This window comes from Apteryx mantelli, chromosome 2 (genome assembly GCF_036417845.1).
Source record: "Apteryx mantelli isolate bAptMan1 chromosome 2, bAptMan1.hap1, whole genome shotgun sequence".
Classification (NCBI taxonomy): domain Eukaryota; kingdom Metazoa; phylum Chordata; class Aves; order Apterygiformes; family Apterygidae; genus Apteryx; species Apteryx mantelli.
The window spans coordinates 171,799,647-171,821,031 of NC_089979.1; the positions used below are offsets into that span (position 1 = coordinate 171,799,647).

At 65.0% G+C, this 21,385-nt stretch overlaps 2 protein-coding genes and 3 non-coding genes across 5 annotated transcripts; all 5 read left to right on the plus strand.

Annotated features, from left to right (window-relative positions):
• The first annotated feature begins 55 nt into the window (after positions 1 to 55).
• CAMP (cathelicidin antimicrobial peptide) lies at positions 56 to 1,657 on the plus strand. Its single transcript, XM_067292555.1, has 4 exons — positions 56 to 398; positions 1,100 to 1,207; positions 1,307 to 1,390; positions 1,547 to 1,657. The coding sequence occupies exons 1-4, from the start codon at positions 222 to 224 to the stop codon at positions 1,655 to 1,657; spliced, it is 480 nt and encodes a 159-aa protein (XP_067148656.1). The 5' UTR covers positions 56 to 221.
• A 7,219-nt stretch (positions 1,658 to 8,876) lies between these two features.
• TBRG4 (transforming growth factor beta regulator 4) lies at positions 8,877 to 19,461 on the plus strand. Its single transcript, XM_067292074.1, has 11 exons — positions 8,877 to 8,933; positions 9,911 to 10,412; positions 13,241 to 13,558; positions 14,169 to 14,340; positions 15,067 to 15,224; positions 15,753 to 15,863; positions 16,764 to 16,908; positions 17,254 to 17,496; positions 17,921 to 18,032; positions 18,162 to 18,276; positions 19,222 to 19,461. Exons 2-11 carry the CDS (start codon positions 9,987 to 9,989, stop codon positions 19,321 to 19,323), a joined length of 1,902 nt encoding a protein of 633 aa, XP_067148175.1. The 5' UTR covers positions 8,877 to 8,933; positions 9,911 to 9,986; the 3' UTR covers positions 19,324 to 19,461.
• LOC136991472 (small nucleolar RNA SNORA5) lies at positions 13,669 to 13,806 on the plus strand. The gene has a single exon (XR_010883626.1). It is a non-coding gene; the product is annotated as a small nucleolar RNA SNORA5 (small nucleolar RNA).
• LOC136991474 (small nucleolar RNA SNORA5) lies at positions 17,015 to 17,152 on the plus strand. Its single transcript, XR_010883628.1, has one exon. It is a non-coding gene; the product is annotated as a small nucleolar RNA SNORA5 (small nucleolar RNA).
• On the plus strand, positions 17,655 to 17,792 carry LOC136991473 (small nucleolar RNA SNORA5). Its single transcript, XR_010883627.1, has one exon. It is a non-coding gene; the product is annotated as a small nucleolar RNA SNORA5 (small nucleolar RNA).
• Positions 19,462 to 21,385: the final 1,924 nt, after the last annotated feature.

The following is a 21,385-nucleotide window of genomic DNA, read 5'->3' on the forward strand; positions in this document are numbered from 1 at the left end:
GAAACCGCTTCTCGGCCGCGCCGTCCCGGCAGCCGGGGCCCCGCGAAAACGCCGCCGCCGCCGCCGCGTCCTGGTGCAACGAAGCCGTTGGCGGTGGAGGGGGGGCGAGTGGGGCAAGCGCCGGGTTGCCCAAGCGGCCGGCGTTGCCCAAGCGCGGCGGCGGGGATAAAAGGGGCCGAGGCGCCGTGCCGTGCCGTGCCGTGCCGTGCCGAGCCGCCGCGATGCCGGGCTGCTGGGTGCTGCTGCTGCTGGTGGTGCTGGGGGCGGCCAGGGGCCTGGCCCTGCCGCCCGCCTTCAGCTACCCGCAGGCCCTGGCCCAGGCCGTGGACGCCTTCAACCAGCGCCCCGAGGTGCAAAACGCCTTCCGGCTGCTGAGCGCCGACCCTGAGCCGGCGCCGGTGAGTCCCCGGGGCGGGGGGTGGGATGGGACGGGACAGGAGGGATGAGATGGGACAGGAGGGATGAGATGGGATGGGATGGGACAGGATAGGAGGGACAGGAGGGATGGGATGGGACAGGAGGGATAGGATGGGACAGGATGGGACAGGAGGGATGGGATAGGATGGGACAGGAGGGATGGGATGGGATGGGACAGGAGGGATGAGATGGGACAGGAGGGATGAGATGGGACGGGATGGGACGGGACAGGAGGGACAGGAGGGATGGGATGGGATGGAACAGGATGGGACAGGATGGGACAGACAGGGTGGCTGGGATGGAATAGGACAGGAGGGAAGGGACATGATGGGACAGGACAGGATGGACGGGATGTGATGGGATGGAGTGGGATGGGATGTGATGGGACGGGAGGGATGGGATGAGATGGGACAGGGTGGACAGGATGGAAAGGGACAAGAAGGAAGGGACAGGACAGGATGGATGGGATGGGAGGGATGGGACAGGACAGGATGGGATGGAATGGGACAGGAGGGAAGGGACATGATGGGACAGGACAGGATGGATGGGACGTGATGGGACAGAATGGGACAGGAGGGGAGGGATGGGATGGGACGGGATGGGATGGGACAGGATGGGACAGACCCCCCCCGGGTGGCCGGGCACCCTCATGCCATCCCCCCCCCCCCCCCCCCCCCGGCAGGACATCGAGCTGAGCAGCCTGCGGGCGCTCAACTTCACCCTGATGGAGACGGAGTGCAAGCCGGGCACCCACGTCCGCCTCGACGACTGCGACTTCAAGGAGAACGGGGTGAGCGGGGGCGCCGGGGACCCCCCGTGACACCCTGCGTCCCCCCCCGTGACGCCCCCATGTCCCCCCCTGATGCCCCACGTTCCCCCCCCCCCCCAGGCCATCAAGGACTGCGTGGGATCGGTGCAGGTGCTGCAGGGCTCCTCCGAGATGGAGCTGCGCTGCGTGGACGCCTCTTCCGACGTGAGTGCGGGCTTGGGGAGGAGGGGGGGGAGGCTGCCCCGGACGCCTGGGCCCCTTGCCCGGGATTCCCCCTTGCCGCGGGGTCCCCGACGCTCTGCCGCGGAGCCGGGGGGGCCCCACCACCCCCCCGCCATGACGCCGCTCTCCTCCCCGCAGCCGACGCTGGTGCAGCGAGGCCGCATCGGCCGCTTCTTCAGCAAGCTGCGGCGCTTTCGGCCCGTCATCCGCTTCGACCTGCGCGCGCGGGGCACCTTGCGCATCGGCTGAGCCAATAAACCGGGCCCCCCCCCCTCCTCCGGGCCCCCGAACCGGGTTCCCGCGCCGTCTCCCCTCCCTCCGGCTCCCCCGGGCTGCGGGGGGACAACGGAGGCGCGCGGCGGGCGCCGGATGCTCGGGGACCCATCCCGGGGCTCCGTGCACACACCAGCGTTGCTGCAGATGTGGGTGCTTTATTGCAGGGACAGGGATAGGGACGGGGACGCTCAGGGTTGGCCCCTGCGGCAGTCGAGCTTGCCGCGCGCCCAGAGCTTGCCGCGCTCCACCAAGTCCTTGATGCCCTTCTTGATCTTGGCAAAGAAGTCCCTGATCTTGGAGCGCCGCCGGCGGAGGGGCTGGCGGAGAGGGGGGGGGGGGAGAGGCCATCGTGTGGCGTCAGGGCCGGCGAGGTGGGGGGGGGCCTCCCGGGTGCCCCCCGGGGACACAGCGGGAGGGGGGTCCCGGTGCCCTGGGGATGGCAGGGAGGACGGGTGCAGTGGAGAGGATGGTGCAGCCCTGGGGGACACGGGCTGGGCAGGGGGACACCCGGGGGGGACACAGGGTCACGGGCCAGGTGGGATGCCTGGGGGGACGCGGGGACACAGGCTGGGTGGGACACTCAGGGACGCCGTGGGGCTGTGGGCCAGGTGGGATGCCCAGGAGGGACACAGGGACATGGACTGGCTGGAACGCCCGGGGGGGACGTCCAGGGGGGATGTGGGACAGGTGGGACACCTGGGGATGCTGGGTGGGATGCCCGGGGGGGGGGTGGGATGTGGGGACATGGGCTGGGTGGGACGCCTAGGTGGGACGCCGTGGGAACGTGGGCCGGATGGGATGCCATGGGGACACAGACTGGTGGGACGCCTAGGTGGGATGCCATGGGGACACGGACTGGGTGGAACAGCTGGGTGGGATGCCTAGGTGGGACACCGTGGGGATATGAGCTGGGTGGGATGCCTGGGTGGGACACCACGGGGACATGGATTGGTGGGATGGCTGGGTGGGACACCGCGGGGACACGGGCTGGTGGGACGCTTGGATAGGATGCCGCGGGGACACGGGCTGGGTGGGACGCCATGGGGACATGGACTGGTGGGATGCTTGGATAGGATGCCGCGGGGACACGGGCTGGGTGGGACGCCATGGGGACATGGACTGGTGGGACGCCTGGGTGGGACACCATGGGGACACGGGCTGGTGGGACGCTTGGATAGGACGCCGCGGGGACACGGGCTGGGTGGGACGCCTAGGTGGGATGCTGTGGGGATATGGGCTGGATGGGATGCCTGAGTGGGACACTGTGGGGACATGGGCTGGTGGGACACCTGCGTGGGATGCTGCAGGGACACGGGCTGGGTGGGACGCCTGGGTGGGATGCCATGGGGACATGGGTTGGTGGGACACTTGGGTGGGACACCATGGGGATTTGAGCTGGTGGGATGCCTAGGTGGGATGCCTGAGTGGCACACTGTGGGGACATGGGCTGGTGGGACACCTGCGTGGGATGCTGCAGGGACACGGGCTGGGTGGGACGCCTGGGTGGGATGCCATGGGGACATGGGTTGGTGGGACGCTTGGGTGGGACACCATGGGGATTTGAGCTGGTGGGATGCCTAGGTGGGGTGCTGTGGGGACACACATGGGCTGGTGGGACACCTAGGTGGGATGCCTGGGTGGGATGCCATGGGGACATGGGCTGGTGGGACGCTTGGGTGGGATGCCGCAGGGACACGGGCTGGGTGGGACGCCTGGGTGGGATGCCATGGGGGCATGGGTTGGTGGGACACTTGGGTGGGACACCATGGGGATTTGAGCTGGTGGGATGCCTAGGTGGGATGCTGTGGGGACACACATGGGCTAATGGGACGCCTAGGTGGGACGCCTGGTGGGACACCGCGGAGACACGGGCTGGTGGGACACCTAGGTGGGATGCCTAGGTAGGATGCTGTGGGGATACGGGCTGGGTGGGATGCCTGAGTGGGACGCTGTGGGGATATGGGCTGGTGGGACACAGGTTAGGTGGGACGCCTAGGTGGGATGCCATGGGGACACGTACTGCATGGAACAGCTGGGTGGGATGCGTAGGTGGGACGCCGTGGGGATATGAGCTGGGTGGGATGCCTGGGTGGGACACCACGGGGACATGGGCTGGATGGGACACCTGGGTGGAATGCCATTGGGATACGGGCTGTTGGGATGCCTAGGTGGGACACTGTGGGGACATGGGCTAGGTTGGGATGCCGTTGGGACACGGGCTGGTGGGATGCCTAGGTGAGATGCCGTGGGGACATGGGCTAGGTTGGGATGCCGTTGGGACACGGGCTGGTGGGACGCGGTGGGCACATGGGCTGGTGGGACACCTAGGTGGGACGCCATGGGGACACAGTCTGGGTGCAATGTGCAGGGTGGGGAGGGACGCGGGCCAGGTGAGACACTTTGGGGGGACACCAGGGGGGGACACGGGCTGGGGGGGGACACCTGGGGAAGAGGAGACACGCAGGGGCCTCCCCGCCCGGGGCACCGTCTTGCAAGTGAGCTCTGCGGCGGGCTGCTGCCCCGGCTGCTGCGGGGGGGGGGCCGAGCCGAGCAGAGGACCCCCCCGCACCTCCCTCCTCGCCGCGGCCCCCCGAGGCCTCACCCCGCTCCGGCGGGTCCCGCTCCGGCCCGTGCCGGCGGCCGCCCCCGGGCTCCCGCACGTCGTCGTCGTCTCCTCCACGAGGAAGCCGAGCTCCTGCGGGCGCCGCAGGCTGCCGAGCTGCGAGACAGCGCGAGGGACGGGCGTCACGGCCCGGCGCCACCGCCGCGGCCATCACCGCGGCCTCGGGCCCCCGACGGCGGCGCTCACCGAGCCGGGCCGGGGCTGCGCCCGCCGCGGGACGTGGGGACTCGCCGCCTTGGCGTTGAGCAGCGCCGTGGACGCCGTCTCGGCATCCGCGTAGCTCGCGGTCCAGGGCTCCGGCGCGGCGGCTCCGGCCAGTCCCAGCAGCAGCAGCAGCAGCGCCCAGCACGGCCGCATCCTGCCTCCCGCCGCCAGCATCCCGGCTCCGTGCCAGGGTGCCGCCGGGGAGCCCCTTTTATGCCGAGCCGGGGCGTTGCCGAAAGCCGACGCTCCCCTCCGCGCTGCCGCGGGGAAATTCCCCGGGGGCCGCGTCCTGGCGCGGCCGGAGGGGGGATTTTGCGCAGGGATGCGCCCGCACGTGCCCACGCACGGGGAATTCGCTCTCGGATGGAATCAAGTCCGGCCAACCCAGCCCCTTCCCGCAGCAAGGGGGGGACCGGCCGGCGATCACCTGGCCGAACCCCAAATCAGCCCAGCTGAACCCCAAATCTTCCACGGCCAAACCCCAAATCAGCCTGGCCGAACCCCAAATTTTCCATGGACAAACCCCAAATCAGCCCGGCCACCCCGCAGCATCCTTTAGCGCGTTCACCTCCTTGCCCGTAGCATCCCCGGCACCTCCCTGGTGTCCTCCCCTTTTCCCTGGTCCGCTCGGACACATCGGTTTTACACATCCAGCCCCGGAAAGACTCAGGTGACCGGGAGAGGCCGCCGGATCCGTCCTTCCCCCTGCCGGCGAGAGCCGCGTTGCAAGCATGGGAGGAGGACGCGGCGGATGGGGGCAGCGGACGGGCATTTTGCAAGGCTCGGTTGTAATTATCCCGGTATTTATATACAGGGATCCCGGTATTTGTATACGGGGATCTGCAGGAAAGCGGCCGAAGAAACGTGCAAGGCTTTTAAATGGCTTCTGGAGTATTTTTTGCAGCGCCGACCCCGCGCGCGAAGGGCTTCGCCTCTCACCCGAAGCCCGAAAAAAGGAGATGGAAGGTATTTGGGGGAAGGAGAAAAATTCCCCCCCCTCCCAGCCCCGAGCAACTGCACGAGCTCACGCGAGAAGAAATCCAGCCCCACCGAGATGCCCGAGCCCCCCAGCGTGACACCTCGGCACCCCCTAACAGGGCACGCAAGCCCAGCCCAGCCCACGGACACCCCAAAACACCCCAAAACACCCCAGCATTTACCTGCCTGCAGATTTCCCCAACTGCATCTCGGGGCAGGCAGCCCCAGGAGGACCAGAGCGGACGCAGCTCGCTTCCTTACAGACCCTACCGCTAGGAGAAGCTAGTCTGAACCCAAAGGCTGTGATGGGTCACACCAAGACCCTAAGTCTTGAGGTGAGCCCTCAGGAATCCCAGACCCTGGAGACCAGGGAGAAAGTCTGGAGAAAAGACGACTTTCCCTTGAAGGAGGAGCAGATTAGAGATTATTTAGGCAAACTTGACACCCGCAAATCCATGGGTCTTGATGGGATGCACCCATGTGTGCTGAGGGAGCTGACGGGCATCATTGCAAGGCCACTCTCCATCATCTCTGAAAGGTCATGGAGAACAGGAGAGGTGCCTGAGGACTGGAAGAAAGCCAACGTCACTCCAGTCTTCAAGAAGGAGGACCCGGGAAACCTCAGGCCAGTCAGCCTCACCTCCATCCCTGGAAAGGTGATGGAGCAGCTCATCCTGGAGGCCATCTCCAAGCATGTGGAGGACAAGAAGGTGATCAGGAGTAGTCAGCATGGCTTCACCAAGGGGAAATCATGCTTAACCAATCTGATAGCCTTCTCTGATGGAATGACTGGCTGGGGAGATGAGGGGAGAGCAGTGGATGTTGTCTACCTAGACTTCAGCAAGGCTTTTGACACTGTCTCCCATAGCATCCTCATAGACAAGCTCAGGAAGTGTGGGCTAGATGAGTGGCCAGTGAGGTGGATTGAGAACTGGCTGAATGACAGAGCTCAGAGGGTTGTGATCAGCAGTGCAGAGTCTAGTTGGAGGTCTGTAGCTAGCGGTGTCCCCCAGGGGTCAGTACTGGGTCCAGTCTTGTTCAACGTCTTCATCCATGACCTGGATGAAGGGTCAGAGTGCACCCTCAGCAAGTTTGCTGATGATACAAAACTGGGAGGAGTGGCTGATACCCCAGAGGGCTGTGCTGCCATTCAAAGAGACTTGGACAAGCTGGAGAGCTGGGCGGAGAGGAACCTCATGAAGTTCAACAAAGGCAAGTGCAGGGTCCTGCACCTGGGGAGGAATAACCCCATGCACCAGGACAGGTTGGGGGCTGACCTGCTGGAAAGCAGCTCTGCTGAGAAGGACCTGGGAGTGCTGGTGGACACCAAGGTGACCATGAGGCAGCAATGTGCCCTTGTGGCCAAGAAGGCCAATGGTATCCTGGGGTGCATCAGGAAGAGTGTTGCCAGCAGGTCGAGGGAGGTGATCCTCCCCCTCTCCTCAGCCCTGCTGAGGCCACATCTGGAGTACTGCGTCCAGTTCTGGGCTCCCCAGTACAAGAGGGATGTGGCACTACTGGAGCAAGTCCAGTGAAGGGCTACAAAGATGATGAGGGGACTGGAGCATCTCTCCTATGAGGAAAGGCTGAGAGAGCTGGGACTGTTCAGCCTGGAGAAGAGAAGGCTGAGAGGGATCTTATCAACGTGTACAAGTATCTGAAGGGAGGGTGTCAAGAGGATGGGACCAGACTCTTCTCAGTGGTGCCCAGTGACAGGATGCGAGGCAACGGGCACAAACTGAAACACAGACATTTCCATCTGAACATGAGGAAAAACTTTTTCACTGTGACAGTGACAGAGCACTGGAACAGGTTGCCCAGAGAGGTTGTGGAGTCTCCATCCTTGAGGATGTTCAAAAGCCAGCTGGACAGGGGTGTTGGATTGGATGATCTCCAGAGGCTCCTTCCAACCTCAACCGTTCCGCGATCCTGCGATTCCCCCCAGCACGTCCTCTGCCCACGCTGCAAAAAAAGCCCTGCAACAAAGCCGTCCTGTCCAGCAGGCACGCAGAAACGGGGACTTCCAGGCCTGGGGATGTTTTACAGCCGAGCAGAGAAATCAGGACAAATATTTGCTCTCTCCGAGTGAATCCAAGCAGGAAGTTTTCACAGTGAGGAACCTTGCCTGGAAGCAAACCCTCCTTTCGGCCCACGCGTTCACCGAGACGCCGCTGCCTGCACTTCGCGTAGCCAATTTTCGGCAATTTTTCCGCCGCTTGCGCTCGCGAAAGCCCTGAAAGCACCACAAAGTCCTCTAAAGAAGCTTCCCTGTCCCTTCTCCCCAAACAGGCTGCCGAGACCAAATCCCGCGACGCTGCTTCCACACGCAGCGATTCGCAGCGATGGGGCCGCTGGGTCGCGGCGCCGAGCGGTCACAGGGTGGTTAAGCCCTCAACGCTGCCGTCCAGCAAACTTCCTACCACGGAGTGGGAGGCGCCGACGCCTCCGAAAGCAAAAGGGCCGAGCGGTAAAAAACACCCTGCTCGTAAATCAGAGTCTCGCGCTTTATTTGACCGCCACAACCTTTCGACCGCTGCTCCTCGTTCCCAGCCCCAGCAACAAGCCTCGCATTTATTTGTCTTTTACTCGTTCAAACAGCCGGGCCCTGATCTCTGTTTGCACGCACTGATGCACCAGGAAAGAAAACACAAACGCTGGGCGAGGCGGAGGGCTCTGTAAAACTTTTTTATAGGATGTTAGATTGCGGGAGGGCGAGAGAAAGGCCCAAAGGCCGGGATCGCAGCGGGTTGGGGAGGAGCAGGTGAAAAGAAGGAAAAGGGGATAAAAGCAGGCAAGTGGGGCGGGTAAGCGCTCGCGTTTGGCTAAGTCCGGGGGCCCGTTGCCCCGGTCTGTCCCATCTTCTCCTTCAATCCTGCTTCCAACCCTCCTGCGTGCCAGAGCACTAGCAAACGTCAGGACACCCGGGTCCCCGGGCGCACCAGGTCCGGCACAACGACACCGCCGCAGCACCCCGCACCGGGGACGGCCCTGTCCCCCGGCACCCCGCACCGGGCCCGGCCCCAGATCCCCCTCCCTCTCCCCATCGGTGCCGGCCTCCCCCCACCGGAGCCGGGCCCGGAGCCCCCACAAAATGGCGGCCGTGGCGCCCTAGGCCGGGCTGGGCGGATCCACCCCAGCGGGCCCAGGGTTAAGGCCGCCCGAGGGGTCAGGAGGGGCCGGGGACCCCTCCGGGGAGGGCGGAGGCCGCGCGGGGGCTCCCGGCGGCGGCGGAGACCCGAGGCGCGGCCCCGGCGCGGCGCCGCTGCCCTCACGGCGCTCCCGCCCCTGCGCACCGGAAGTGCCGCGACCCTTCCGCCCCCTCCCCCCCCCGCGCGCCGGCGCTCCGCCAATAGGCGCTCGCCGCGGCGCGCTGACGTCATCGGCCCGCGCCGGCGCGCGTGCGCACGGCGCCTCCCTGGCGGCGCGGCGAGGTGCGCGGCCGAGGTCAGGCCCGGCGGCGGCGGGTGCGGGGGGAGGCCCGGACGCCTGGGCCCCTCCCCCGAAGGGGGTCGCGGTGCCCTGAGGGAGGCCGGGGGGGGTGGGGGAGGCTTGACCGGGCCAGACCCGGCGCGGGGGATCAGGCCCTGGGGGGCCGGGCCGGGTGAGGGGGTGGCGGGCCTGGTTGGGGGGGGGGGGACAAGCCCAGGCCGGACCCCAAGGGGGGGGGGGGGACACTGGGCCAGGTCATGGCGAGGCTCTGAGGGGGGGTTGACCCAAATGAGACTCCGGGAGGGGGGCCCAGGCCAGGCCAAGCCAGGCTCAGAGTGGGGACGGCTCAGATGAGGCCTTGGGGGGGGGAGGCTGGGACAGATCAAGGGAGGCCCTGGGGGGGGACAAGGCCAGATCAGGCCAAGCTCCGAGGGGAGACAGCCCGGGGGGGGCACTGGGCCAGGCCAGGTGAGGCCCTGAAGGGGGTTGGCCCTAGTGAGATCCTGGTGGGGGGGACAAGGCCTGGCCTGGCGAGGCCTTAGAGGGACCTGGGCCAGCCCAGGTGAGGCCCTGAGGGGGAGCAGATCAGGTGAGGGGTCCTGGGGGGGGGGGGGGGGGGGGACACCAGGCTAAGTCAGAGTGAGGCCAGAGACTGGAGAGCAGGAGCCTGGGGCGAAGGAGAGCCCTGCGCCAGCCCCGGCGCTCGCTGCCGCTTCTCGGACCGTGGTTTCTTCGTGGGGCCTTTGGGAAGCCGTGCCAGAGTCTGCAGCTCCTGGGCTGGTCTGAAGCCAGAGGAGCGCTTAACCTCTGCTAAAGCCGTTCCCGTGAGGAAGACTTCCTGCGCCCTCTTTCCATGTTTTGTTGATCTTCAGAAAGCCTTTTTTACCGATTCGAATTGAATTCCTTTTCTGATAACTGTCCCTAGAAGCCTGCTGCCTCCCCCTTTTTAACTAAGCGCTCCTTTTTCTAAAGTGTTTATTTTGCTTTCGCAGCGTTTCTGAAATGCGGCGCTGACCTCCGGTCCGTTACAGCCTCCGTCCTTCTTCCCCCCGCAGCCGTAGCCGCGCGATGGCGGCCCGACTGGTGCGGCGCTGCTGCTGGCGGCACTTCGGTGCCTTCGTCTCCGCTCCCTCGGCAGCCCCGGCCTCTCCGCTCACGTCAGCTGCTAAGACGGCGATAGCAAGAGCTCTCCCGCCAGCGCCTTCCGCTCCCTTTCATGCTTCAAGTCCCTCCCGCTGGGCAGACGGATTCTCGGTCAAAGAGCGGGTGGAAGACGCCAGAAATCCGGAGCACAGAGTCATCAGCGAGCTCCTTGAAACAGCTGCTAGTCCTCAAGAACTCCTCCAGCTGAACGAACTCCAGTCTCTAAACAGCAACGAAGCCTCGCTAGTAATTATTCAACTTTCCCGCCTTGCGGCGGAAAAAAACCTGGAGACCCAGAGCATTTTGCAAGACGAACGCTTCCGGCAGCTCGTTGTTGTCACCGATTCTCAGGTAAGTTCCCTCGTGTGACAGAGGCGTTTTGGGGGGGGAAAACCGTGATTTGGGATGCTGACCGCGCTCCTGCGTACGGAACCAGCTTGGCTGCGTAGAGCGGCGGCTCTCCCGGGATCCCTTGCTGGGCATCTGTCAGGCGAGTTGCATGTTTAGGATTTGTGCTCCTCCCTTCTGAGGGAGAGTTAAGGGGACCAGGAAAAGGGGAAAACGACCCGAGTGCCTAATTCTTTTTGGAAAGCAATGCTTTTTGTGCCAGGGACAAAACACAACGGAATAAAAATACTTCATTTCTCGCCGCAGAAATTGCTATAGTGGCCAGGGACATCCAGGGACATCGAGGGACGTCAGCGGCCAGAGGCAGGAGATGATCCCTGTTAAGCGCTGCCTCTCTCCTTCCTCCGTCCGTTTTCAGTTTTCTCGATAAAATTCAGCCGCTGCCTTGTCAGCGGTTTGCGGCAAAGATGGGTCGTAGCCCTGCGACCCGACAGCTTGAGGGACTTAAGTTAAGGACTTAAGTCGTCCTCAAGAGCTGCCGGCGCCTGCGCCTCCTGGCGAATTCACTGTAATTCCCCGCGCCGGCGCTTAGCTCCGGGAGAAGCCTCCTTGTAAGGTGGAGCATCCGAAGGAAACCGGCGCCCTTTGCGTGGTACCTTACGCTCCCCTTATTTCAGACCTTAGCGGCCCCGTCGGATTCGGTGCCGTCCTCTGGCTGGTCCCGAAACACCCGCGGTTCGTGGGCCCCGGGTCTCCCCGACCGAGCTCTGGGGACGACGGCGTTCTGCAGCCGCTAACGCGAAACCGGATTCATCAGCTCACGGTGTCCTTGCGTGACAAGCCGGAGACGCCAAATGAGCGTGACCTCAAATGAAGGGTTCCTAATGAGCCTGAGGTGCTAACGAGCTGTCGGCTGGGGGGAAGCGTGGTCTCAGCGAATGCGTGAAGATGACGGGGGGGATCAGTAAAGGGGGGGGAATCTGGTTGCGGTTCTGGCAGCGACCTTCTGGGCGACCTTGGGCAAAGCGCGAGCTCCGCTCGTTTTACCCGCTGCCTTCTGGCGTGCGGTTTTCGGCTCAAGGAGCCTTCGGCGGAGCGCCCTCAGGGAGCTCGGGCCATTCTCGTGCGAGCGGTGGTTCCCCGCGGCGCCGAACCGTGCCTGAGCATCGTTGGAGGAATTTGCCACGCTGGTAGAAATGCTGGAGTTTTGGCAGGCCGGAAAATTAAGGCCTTTTTTTGCCCGCACGTGGTACGTCCTGCTGCGAGCGCTGCGAGCCCTCGCGTTGCCTTCTGCGCTGTCGGTTTGAAACGCAATTCTTGTTCTTAAACCGTTCGGTAATACTGCAGACAGGCCGTGTCCTGTCTGATAGGTGCTGTGGCCTGTCTGGAGGGGGCTGTTCCGGCAATGTTCTCTGAACAGCGCTGGGGAGGGAGCTTTCAGAATTGATGTTTTCCTACGGATCTAGTTGGTTATCGTGGAAATTAGTAGAGCTTTCGGACTGGAATTTCCGTTTAGCTGCATTTGGGATCTGGTGAGAATAACTGAATCGCAGAGCTGAGCTGTAAAAACGCTGCTCAGCCTCTGGGAAACCTTCTTGCACTGGGTCTTGCGTGCGAACACGGGCTAGATCTGGAGGCACAAGAGTCGTTTTCTCCTTGACCTTCTTTTCGGAGAAGGCCTCGTGCGTCCTTTGACTTTAGCATCGCAAAGCAGCAGCAGAACACGCATGGGGTGGGGAAGCCTGGTCTGGGAATGGAGAGGCTGGTGGCCTCAGGGTGAGGTAACAGGGCGTTGACTGACACCGAAGGAGGTGAAAGCTTGAAGACCGATCGCTCTTGGAGAAGTGAGGCATCCGTAGCTCCATCTCGGATGAGGGCAGCTAGTGGGAAAGCAGCAGATGGCAGCCGGGCAGCGCATGTGGAAGCGGGACTGGTCAAGTCCTGGGGCAGTGGGATTCGCGCCTGACACAGGCTTCCTTTCGGAGACCTTGGGAAGAAACGGGTGCTTCTTAGGGTGTGTTCTGCCTGACCTCCATAAGATGCTGACCTCAGGACGAGGTGAATCGTGTCCTCGATGACCAAGTAGAACCCAGGTGACCGGCTGAGGTGGAAGTATCTGCTCCTTGCGCTTCTGCGTGGAGTCAGACGAGCCTCCCGCTCTGCCTCTGGGAGCCCTGTGCTCTAGCCCCGACAAGAACCGCTCCGAAACGCATCTCCTTCGCGAGGAGTCGTGGGCCTTGGAGCTCCTCAAGTTTCTTGCCCTGAGTTATCCCTCTGCTCCTTGTTTCACTCGTCACCGGTGTCACATCCCAGCCGTGCCATGGAAACGTTTCGGTGTATATGCCCCCAGAGAAGGATAAAGTCTACTTAAACATTTTACCCGGCCGCTAGCAAATCCGCATAGCTTCCTTCTCTGCTGCGTCGAGCGGTTGAGGGCAGAGGGAGCTTATAAACGACGCGTAATTCCCCATCCGGGCTTAATCGCGCCGCTGGCAGCCGGCAGGCCTGCGGTCTTGACGTTACTCGGGCGCCCGGCTTCGGTTCGCGACAAAGGCACGCGGCGCCGGAGCGCTGGGGCTTTGCGTCTGCGGTACCTGGCCGCGCGGTTTACGCCTGCCGGTGCAGCGCGGTGGGAGAGAGCTCACCGTCCCGCGGCCGAGAAGGACCCGCTTCCCGTTCGACGCCGGGCGGTTCTCTCGCCTCCCTGCGGAGGTGGAGCGTCGCCTGGCGTTTCGTCGCGGCCGACGGCGGGGCGGTTGGCGCGCTTGAGTACCGGCTCGCCGTAACTCTCTCTGATCGACGTCTTTCCTGTGTTTCTCTTTGCTGCCCAGATTTCTCAGGTGTGGAATAACACCCTGGTGAACCTCTTAAAGAGCCTGTACTCCCTAGGGATGGACAGCAGCGGAAAGGAGATGCAGTCGGTGGAGCACGAGGTGCTCTGGCGGCTCAGGCGCCTCAGCCTCCGGCAGCTCGCCTCCCTGGCGGAGTTCCTGGCCCTCAAGCAGGGGAAGGACAGCAAGCTGCTCAACGAAGTCATCAAGAAGCTGGAGCTGCGTTGGACGGAGCTCGAGGGCACCAAAACCGTGGTGATCCTGATGGCCAAGATCGGGCACGTCTCGCCGGCGCTGATGGACCGCCTGGAGGACAAGGTATGGGCTTGGGCTCCCCCGGCGTGAGGTGGCTGCCCCAAATCTTGTCCTTGATGAGGGAAATGTCCTTTGGGAAGGGAACCGCTGCAGGGACGTTGGGGTGGCTTCGCCGCAGCTGCGTCAAATTCGGTCCCCGGCTGCCCTGTGCTGGGGACCGGCCAAACAGCTGCCACAGCGACGCCTGTAGCTCATGGGCCCCACTGTCTCTCTGCCTCGACCTTGGGGATAAATAAACGCTACGGACACTAGCGGGTGACGAGGCCAAAAGGCGTTGGGTAGCGTCCTGCCAGCGAAGCGGAAGTTACGGCGGGATAACGACCCGGCAGCGGGTGCCGCTCCTCTGTCCCGCCGGCCGGAGAATGGCAGGACCGGCAGGGGTGAGACCCAGGCCACATCCCGTTGACGGGAATGTGGTTCTGCTTCCCTCCGTTCTCCCTTGCCGCGAGCTGTTGCTCTCATCTCCGAGCTCTTCAGCCTTCCCGTGAGCTAAACACTGGCCGCATCCAGTCTGGTCCCGGTAATCTTGGAAGAGCCCAGCTGGCACATCCTTGGGGATGACGCAAGCTGTGCTTTCCCTTCCCAACCTCTGCTCAAAACCATTTCTTGGCAGGCTCTGGAACTTGCCGAACAATTCAACCCTGACGAGATCCGGAAAATAACGCTGGCTTTAGCGTACCAGAACCGACGCTCCGTACCGCTGCTCCGGGCCTTGTCGTACCACCTGATTCAGAAGCACTCGGAGCTCGGCCTCAACGTCTTGATGGACCTGATCTTTGCCTACGGTAAGTGGCTCGGCTCCGTTGTGAACTGCTTCCTTGACCGCGTCTCTCGGACCCTAAACCTCTGTATCCCCGGCCCCTGCCAGACTCCGCGCGGCAGAGGGGTTTTCCCACCTGCGCGGCGCAGGCTTCCGCCTCCCTTTCCCCACTGGTAGAGCCGAGCAAGAGCCCTTCTGCACCGTTTAGAGGTTCAACGCGTTGTCTGACTTCCAAGAGCGGGAACGACCCTTCTGATGACCACGGGGGCGTTTGTGGGTTAGCTGTGTTCTAAAAATAAAGGAATAACCCCGCTAGACCTGGCCTTGGAGGGAGCCGATGCTTCTCTTGTTGACGTTATTAGCTGACTTGCTCTTAAGTTGATTAATCTGGAATGAGTTTCAAGGAAAGTGGTGGATTCACCAGGCCTTGGCCTCCAAATCCACTCTGGATGCCTCTCTCAGAGAGAAAATACTGCAGGAGCTTCGGCTCGGAAAGGGTAACGGGGTGGTATCGTGCTTCCGGAGATAAAATCTGCCGCTGGCACTAGGACTCGGAGCTGGTGGGTGAGGCAGGACCCAGCAGAGACCTGGTCTGGTTAGATCTGACCAGAAAGGATGGAGCCAAGCCGACGCCTTGCCTCCAAACCTCCTCCGCTCCCCGCGAACGGCTTCGCGCTCTCCCTCGTGCCGCCGCCTTTCCGCCCGTACCAGCTCCTTGTAAGTGGCCGCCGCTTTCTTTTGCCCCTTTAAGGAAAACTGAATTTCCACCAGCCCCAGGTCTTCCAGAAGATAGCCACCGACCTGCAGCCCCACGTGCCCACCATGACGCCCCTCGAGGTGACGCGCTGCATCAGGTCCTTCGCCCTCCTCAAGTGGCTCAACCTGCCGCTCTTTGAGGCCATCGCGCAGGTGAGGAGGGGCGGGAGGAGGCGCCACGGGAGCCAGTTCCGATGTCCCGCGGTTCCCAGGACACGCTTGGCGGTTTCCCCCCTCTCTGGAGACGGCGGTTGTCCCGTCGTCACTGTTCTCCCTACCCGGCGGCTGTAGTTGGGCTTGACAGCGTTCGCTGTTCAGGCTTCGCTAAAACCAACAGTCGGAACCTGCTGATTTTTGGCCGCTTTCGGCTGTCTTCTCGGCCTCCCCCGAGATGGGGAGGGAGCCTCATCCGCAGCCTCTTCCCAGCCCCGACCCGGTTTTATATGCCTGCGCTTTTGTGTCCGTACCGGACAAGCGGGAATGTTACGGAGCTCTGCATCCACTCGCAGCTTTCCCTCGTGCCAGGATAAAATCCCAGGGAGGCGCAAGAGGATCTTTTGCTTGTGTCTTCCCGTCCTGCCGTGGGGTGGACGTGGCCTTGAGCGGCATTTTCCATCTTTTCCTGCCTGCGCTCGTTTGGGAGAGATCCAAACCTCTGCTTTTGCCCCTTCTGCCTTCCAGTATGCCCTGGACAACGCCAAGGAGTTGTCGGTCCTTCACCTGTGCAGTATCATCCTCTCTTTCGCCCGCCTGAACTTCCAGCCCAGCGGAAGCGAGGACTTCTTCAGCATGGTAACCTTCCTCCTCTTCCTCTCCTTGGGAAGCTTTCCTCCCTCCCTCTGCAGAGCCAGCGGAGAGGCCGCAGGTCTCCTCCTAGCACGTATCCCCCCGCAAACGTGAGCGTTGGAGCTCACGGAATTGGAGAGAAATTGGAGAAATTGGAAATTGGAGAAACTGGAGCTCCGGAATTGGAGATGGAAATGGGTAGCCCAAAGCTCGGGCCGGACTGAAGATCCCTTCCGGGGCTCCTGCAGCTGCTCGCTTGGCGGAGCCGCGCGACTCTCCCGGCTTAGCCTAACCCTGAGCCGGGTAGCGCTGGTGCTGCTCGCCCGGCTCCGGGAAGCTCCCGAGAAGGCTCGAGGCTGTTCCAGGCATCGCTGCCTTCCTGCCTGGGCACTTGCTGCAAAGCGTGGAAATTACTGGGATTTCCCGATCCCCAGGGAGCCGGGATGCTGCAAGGCGCGCGGCGTCCCCGCAGCGTCCCTCCGCTGGCTTTGCCGTCCCCTGCGCTGACGCTTGCGATGTCCCGGGGTCGGGGAACAAAGTCCGCACCGGCTCCCTTCCGCAGCCTACCCGAAGGGAGAGATTCCCTCGGCCTATTTTTGGGAAAAGCGCTGTCCCTATCAGGCCGCAGTTGGAGGAGATTCCGATCTGGGAAGCGGAGGAGGGAGTTGGCTTGCGTACGTGACCTTGAGCTCACGCCTGCCGTCGCCCTTGATCTCCCCGGGGACGGATTTAGGCCAGCGTTTTCCGGAGAGGAGCCGCATCATCGCTGGGCGGGAGCGGGCGTTGGGCCGAGCACCCGGCAGAGGGAGCGGCGGCCCTCCGCCTGCGCGGCCCTGCCCAGCGCCGGCTCTGCCTGGAGGAGAGGATCGGAGGATCGGCTGAGCCCGTCGGTTCCCTTCTCCGCAGGTCCACGAGAAGCTCCAGGACCACCTGGACAACCTGGAGCCCCCCGTGCTGACGGACCTGGTGTGGTCGCTGTGCGTGCTGCAGCAGGCCAAGGCGCCCTACCTGCAGAAAGTGCTGGCGCCCCACTTCCACGCTCGGATCCGAGGTGAGGTGGGAGCCTCTGCCAGCGGGACACGGACCTGGGAACGCTTCCCCGGAGCGGAGATGGGAGTGTTTGGCATCTCTTAGCCAAACGGCAGCCGCTTGGGCTGCGCAGCCCCGTCAAATTCGGTCGCCGCCTCCGCCGTGGCGGCGACCGGCCAGCCGGCTGCCACAGCAACTTCCGTAGTCCATGGGCCCCGCGTCCCTTCCCGTGGGACCCTGGGGATAAAATCGTGCCACGGACACGCGGCTCCGACGTGGCCGCGCTCAGCCAGCCCCCGAAACGAGAGCCGGACCTTCCTGTCCGCTTCGGGCCACCTCCCTAGCGCTTCTTCTCTTCTCCTGCCAGGCGACCAGTCCCTCAAGGCCCAGAACTCGCAGCTGAAGCTGGTGCACATCAACGCCGCCGCCAGGCTGGAAAGCCCCGACTACCGGGGGCCGTTCCTGCCAGCGGAGGTGCTGAGCGCTCTGGACCGAGCCGGGGAGAAGGTCGCGCCGCCGCGGAGCGGCCTGAAGGAGATGTTGGCCGGGGTGCTGGGAAGCACGGACAACGGGCGCTTCGACGTGCCCACGGTCTACGGCTGGCGGATCGGTGAGCGCGACCCCGTCCCCGCGCCGCGACCTCGGCGGCGAGGCCCTCTGCTCCGCGGAAGGGGCTGGGTGCTGGAATTCGTCCCCTTTCCCTCTTCCGCCTCCTCCTCGCCGCTGCCGGGTCCCGTCCCCGGCTCCTCCCCGCTCCATCCCCGATTCCGCAGCCCCGTCAAATTCGGTCGCCGCCTCCGCCGTGGCGGCGACCGGCCAGCCGGCTGCCACAGCAACTTCCGTAGTCCATGGGCCCCACGTCCCTTCCCGTGGGACCCCGGGGATAAAATCGTGCCACGGACACTCGTTCCGCCCATGGAGACGTTCGGGAAGGGATCCGAACCCCCCCTGCGGCCGGGCGGGAAGGACCTCGCGTGCCGGGTAGCGCCCGAGCAGGCCTCGAGGGTCCTCGCTCTCCTCCTCTCCCCGCGCAGATGCCGAAATGGTGGTGAACGGCGAAAACAAGCCCCTGCCCTTGAAGGCCTTGGCCGCTCCGCATCTGCTCCGCTCCGAAGGGACGAAGCCGCTGCCGCCGGGCGCCAGGAGGTGAGTCCGGGCTCGGCCGCGCCGCGGAGCCGGGGAGCCTTCGCCTCTGGCGAAGGGTCCGGCGCCGGGGGCCGAAACGCGCCGCCCCTCGAGCCTCGCGGCCTGCTCTCCGCTGTCCCCCCGCTCCAGGGTGGCCTTCCTCAAGTGGGACTTCCCCGACTTCAGCAACCGGAGCAAGGAGCTGCTGGGCCGTTGCGTCATGGCCCGGCGCCACGTCCAGGCCGCCGGCTTCCTCGTCGTGGACGTGAGTAGCTGGCGGGGAGCGGGGGTTCGGCTTTCCCCCCTGCTTCCCGTCTTCTCCGCGCCGGGATTAGCCGCCGGGATCCTCTCTGGGGCCGCCCGCCATGGATGCCGAGCACGCTCGGCCAGCGCTGTTTTTCCCAGCCGCTGACGTGATCTCCCTGGCGGCCCCCGCGCTCGCTGGCTGGGGAGGTTCAGGTGGGGAGACGGGAGGAAGAAGAGGAGGAGGAGGAGGAGGAGGAGGAGGAGAGAACTGCCGCTTCCTGCAGCTCGAGCCTTGGATCCCGGCGGCTAAATATAGAGGCCGGGTTGGCGGTGGGATCCCCCCAGACGGCGAGTCGGCTCCCTCGTAGCGCAGCCCTGCCAAGGAGCGGCGTCCCGGCTCCCGGCGTCTCACGCAGCCGGAGCCATCGGCTGCGGACCGGAGAGCCGATATTTCCCCCTCCGGCTTTCGCCGCCCTTTTTGGCGCTAGGAGTTTCCAGGGCTTCGCAGGGAAAAGACCCCGAGGCTCCCGCGGAAGCGTTGCCTCCCCGAATCGGCCCCTTCTGCTTGCCGAGTCTCCGGCTGCGGGGAACCGGCTGTCAGGGCCAGCTCCGCACTCGGTCCGAAGCGGCCGTGTCCCCCCTTTCCCGGGAAGGGCCGCAAGCAGACGCGGGAACGCTCCGCTGCCCGGCGCTCGCGTCCGCCTGTGCCGCTTTGTGCCGTTGGCAGAAGCCCGGTGTTCGTTTGCGTTGCCGAATTTGGCGACGCCGTCCCGAATTGTCCGATGGGGAAGCCGCCCTCGCCGGGCCGCTTTGTAACACACGGATTTATGGAGCTTGGCAGAGGAGTTTTGGCCTCCTTGACGCGGATACCGCTGGTGGGATTCATCGGATCCGGTGCCCCCCTCGGGGGGCCGCGGCTCCTCTCCAGCCCTGCCTCACCGCTCTCCGCTTCCCTCCGCCGCAGGTTCCCTACTACGAATTCCAGGATTTGAAGTCGGAGCGGCAGCGGGCGGCCTACCTCAAGGACAAGCTGAACAAGGCCGTGGCCAAAGAGATGGCGAACTAACGGCTTGGCTCGGCCGAGGGACGCGCGGCGCCGGAGCCGGAGCCGGGTGGGAAGAAGCAGGAAGAAGCGGGGGCTCGGGGGGGCCCGGCCGGGCTGCGCGTGCCGGGAACGTGTTGGAATAAAGCGACCGCCGGAGAGTCCCGCTCGCGCCCGTCTCGCTCGCGTTCCCCGGCTGCGGCTTTTCGGCCAGGGTCCGGCTCCGTCGCCGTTCTCCCCGCTCGCTCCGCCGGCGGCTGCGGAGGGAGGGGGGAGGCCGGGGGCCCGGCGCCGCGGCCGTGCTGAGTCGGCGGCGGCCGCCCTGCCTTCTGCTGAGTCGCGGGTCCTGGCGGGGCCGTTGCTGGCGCCGGGGTCCGGGGCGGGTGCCAGCGCCGCTCCGCGCCCATCCGCAGGCGCCGGCACCTCTCCGTGCCCGTGGCCGGCACGGGTTGTCCCGGGGTCCGGCCTGTCCTTGGCTGGGATGGAGCGTCCCATGGGAGACTGGTGCCTGCGGGGCATTTCCCTCTTTCCCCCCACCCAAGGAGCCGTCCATCTGTCCTCCCATCCATCGGTCTGTCCATCTAGCAGTCTGTCTACCCGTCCAACCACCCATCCGTCCTTCCATGCATCTGTCCATCTAGCAGTGCATCCACCCATCCAGCCACCCATCTGTCCTTCCATGCATCTGTCCATGCATCTGTCCATCTAGCAGTCCGTCTGCCTGTCCAACCACCCATCCATCCTTCCATGCATCTGTCCATGCATCTGTCCATCTAGCAGTCCGTCCACCCGTCCAACCACCCATCTGTCCTTCCATGCATCTGCCTGTCCATCCATCCATCCATCCATCCATCTGTCCTTCCATGCATCTGACCATCCGTCCATGCCTCCATCCCCCCATCCACCCTTCTATCTGTCCATCCATCCACCCGTCCATTGGGGACCCGTCCCCCCTTCTCTGGCCCAGTGGGGAGGGGAGGGGGGGGCACCAGCCCCCTCGCCCCCCCCCCCAAACACCCCACCCCGGGTTGCCGGGGAACCGGCCCCATCCTCCTCGCCGTCTCCATGGCGACGAGAGGAGGCGAAGGGCCGTTCCCATGGCGACACCGGCGGGGGACCGACCTCCCCGCATCCCCCCTGCGCCGCCCCGACCGCGATATTGGGGGGGGGGGGGGGAGGAACGGGGCCGCCTCGGCGCCGCGATCGCTGCCCTCCCCCCCCACGCACACGGGTGGGGGGGAAACTGAGGCAGCGCCCCCCCCTCCCCCTCCCCCCCTCTTTCCCCCCCCCCCCCCCCCGGCCGCTGCGGCTGCCCGGGGCGGCGCTCGGCGGCAGCACCGCAGTGCCTGGCGCAAACCCCGCTTCCCTCCGGCGGGGGGGGGGGGGACACGGGGGGGGGGGATTAAAAAAAAAAAAAACAAGGAGGGGGGGGGGAAAACGGGAAAAAAAAAAAAAAAACACCACCCTGCTGACATCATCGAGGATGACGGGGCTGCCGGAGCGGCCGCGCCGGGCCCCCCCGCCGCAGCCGCAGCCGCGCTAATGCTCTGCCGCGCCCGGCGCAGCCGCCAGCGCCGCCGCCGCCGCCGCCGCCGCCGCCGCCGGGCCCCGCCGCGCCCCGATGCCCGGCGAGGCCGCTCCGGCCGCGGGGCCGCCGCCGCCGCCGCTGCCGCTGCCGCTGCCGTGCTCCGCCGCCGGTGAGTGCGGGGTGCGGGGTGCGGGGATGCAGCCGCGGGGGGATGCAGCGATGGGGGGATGCAGCGATGCGGGATGCAGGGATGCGGGATGCAGGGATGCGGCCGTGGGGGATGCGGCATGGATGCTGCGGGAGGCCGAGCGCTTCCCGCTCCTCCGCGCCCGGAGGTGACTTTGGGGACCCCCCCCCCCGCCCTTGCACCCCCAACCCCGCAGGGCCCCGCTGTCCCCCCGTCCCCCCCCCCTCGCTGGGAAGAGGCAACCGAGGCACCAGGCCCCGGTGTGTGTGTGTGTGTGTTGGGGGGGGGGGGAACAGGCTGACTCAGCACCGCCGCCCCCCCCCCCACCAAGGCCGGGCCAGGGGGTGGCTGCCCCCCCCCCCCCCCGTGCT

Coding starts and splice junctions, on each gene's coding strand:
- CAMP (XM_067292555.1), top strand. CDS start 222: ATGCCGGGCTGCTGGGTGCTGCTGCTGCTGGTGGTGCTGGGGGCGGCC. Junction 399..1,099: donor CCGACCCTGAGCCGGCGCCG/GTGAGTCCCCGG, acceptor CCCCCCCGGCAG/GACATCGAGCTGAGCAGCCT. Junction 1,391..1,546: donor GCGTGGACGCCTCTTCCGAC/GTGAGTGCGGGC, acceptor TCCTCCCCGCAG/CCGACGCTGGTGCAGCGAGG.
- TBRG4 (XM_067292074.1), top strand. CDS start 9,987: ATGGCGGCCCGACTGGTGCGGCGCTGCTGCTGGCGGCACTTCGGTGCC. Junction 10,413..13,240: donor TTGTTGTCACCGATTCTCAG/GTAAGTTCCCTC, acceptor TTTGCTGCCCAG/ATTTCTCAGGTGTGGAATAA. Junction 16,909..17,253: donor CTTCCACGCTCGGATCCGAG/GTGAGGTGGGAG, acceptor TTCTCCTGCCAG/GCGACCAGTCCCTCAAGGCC.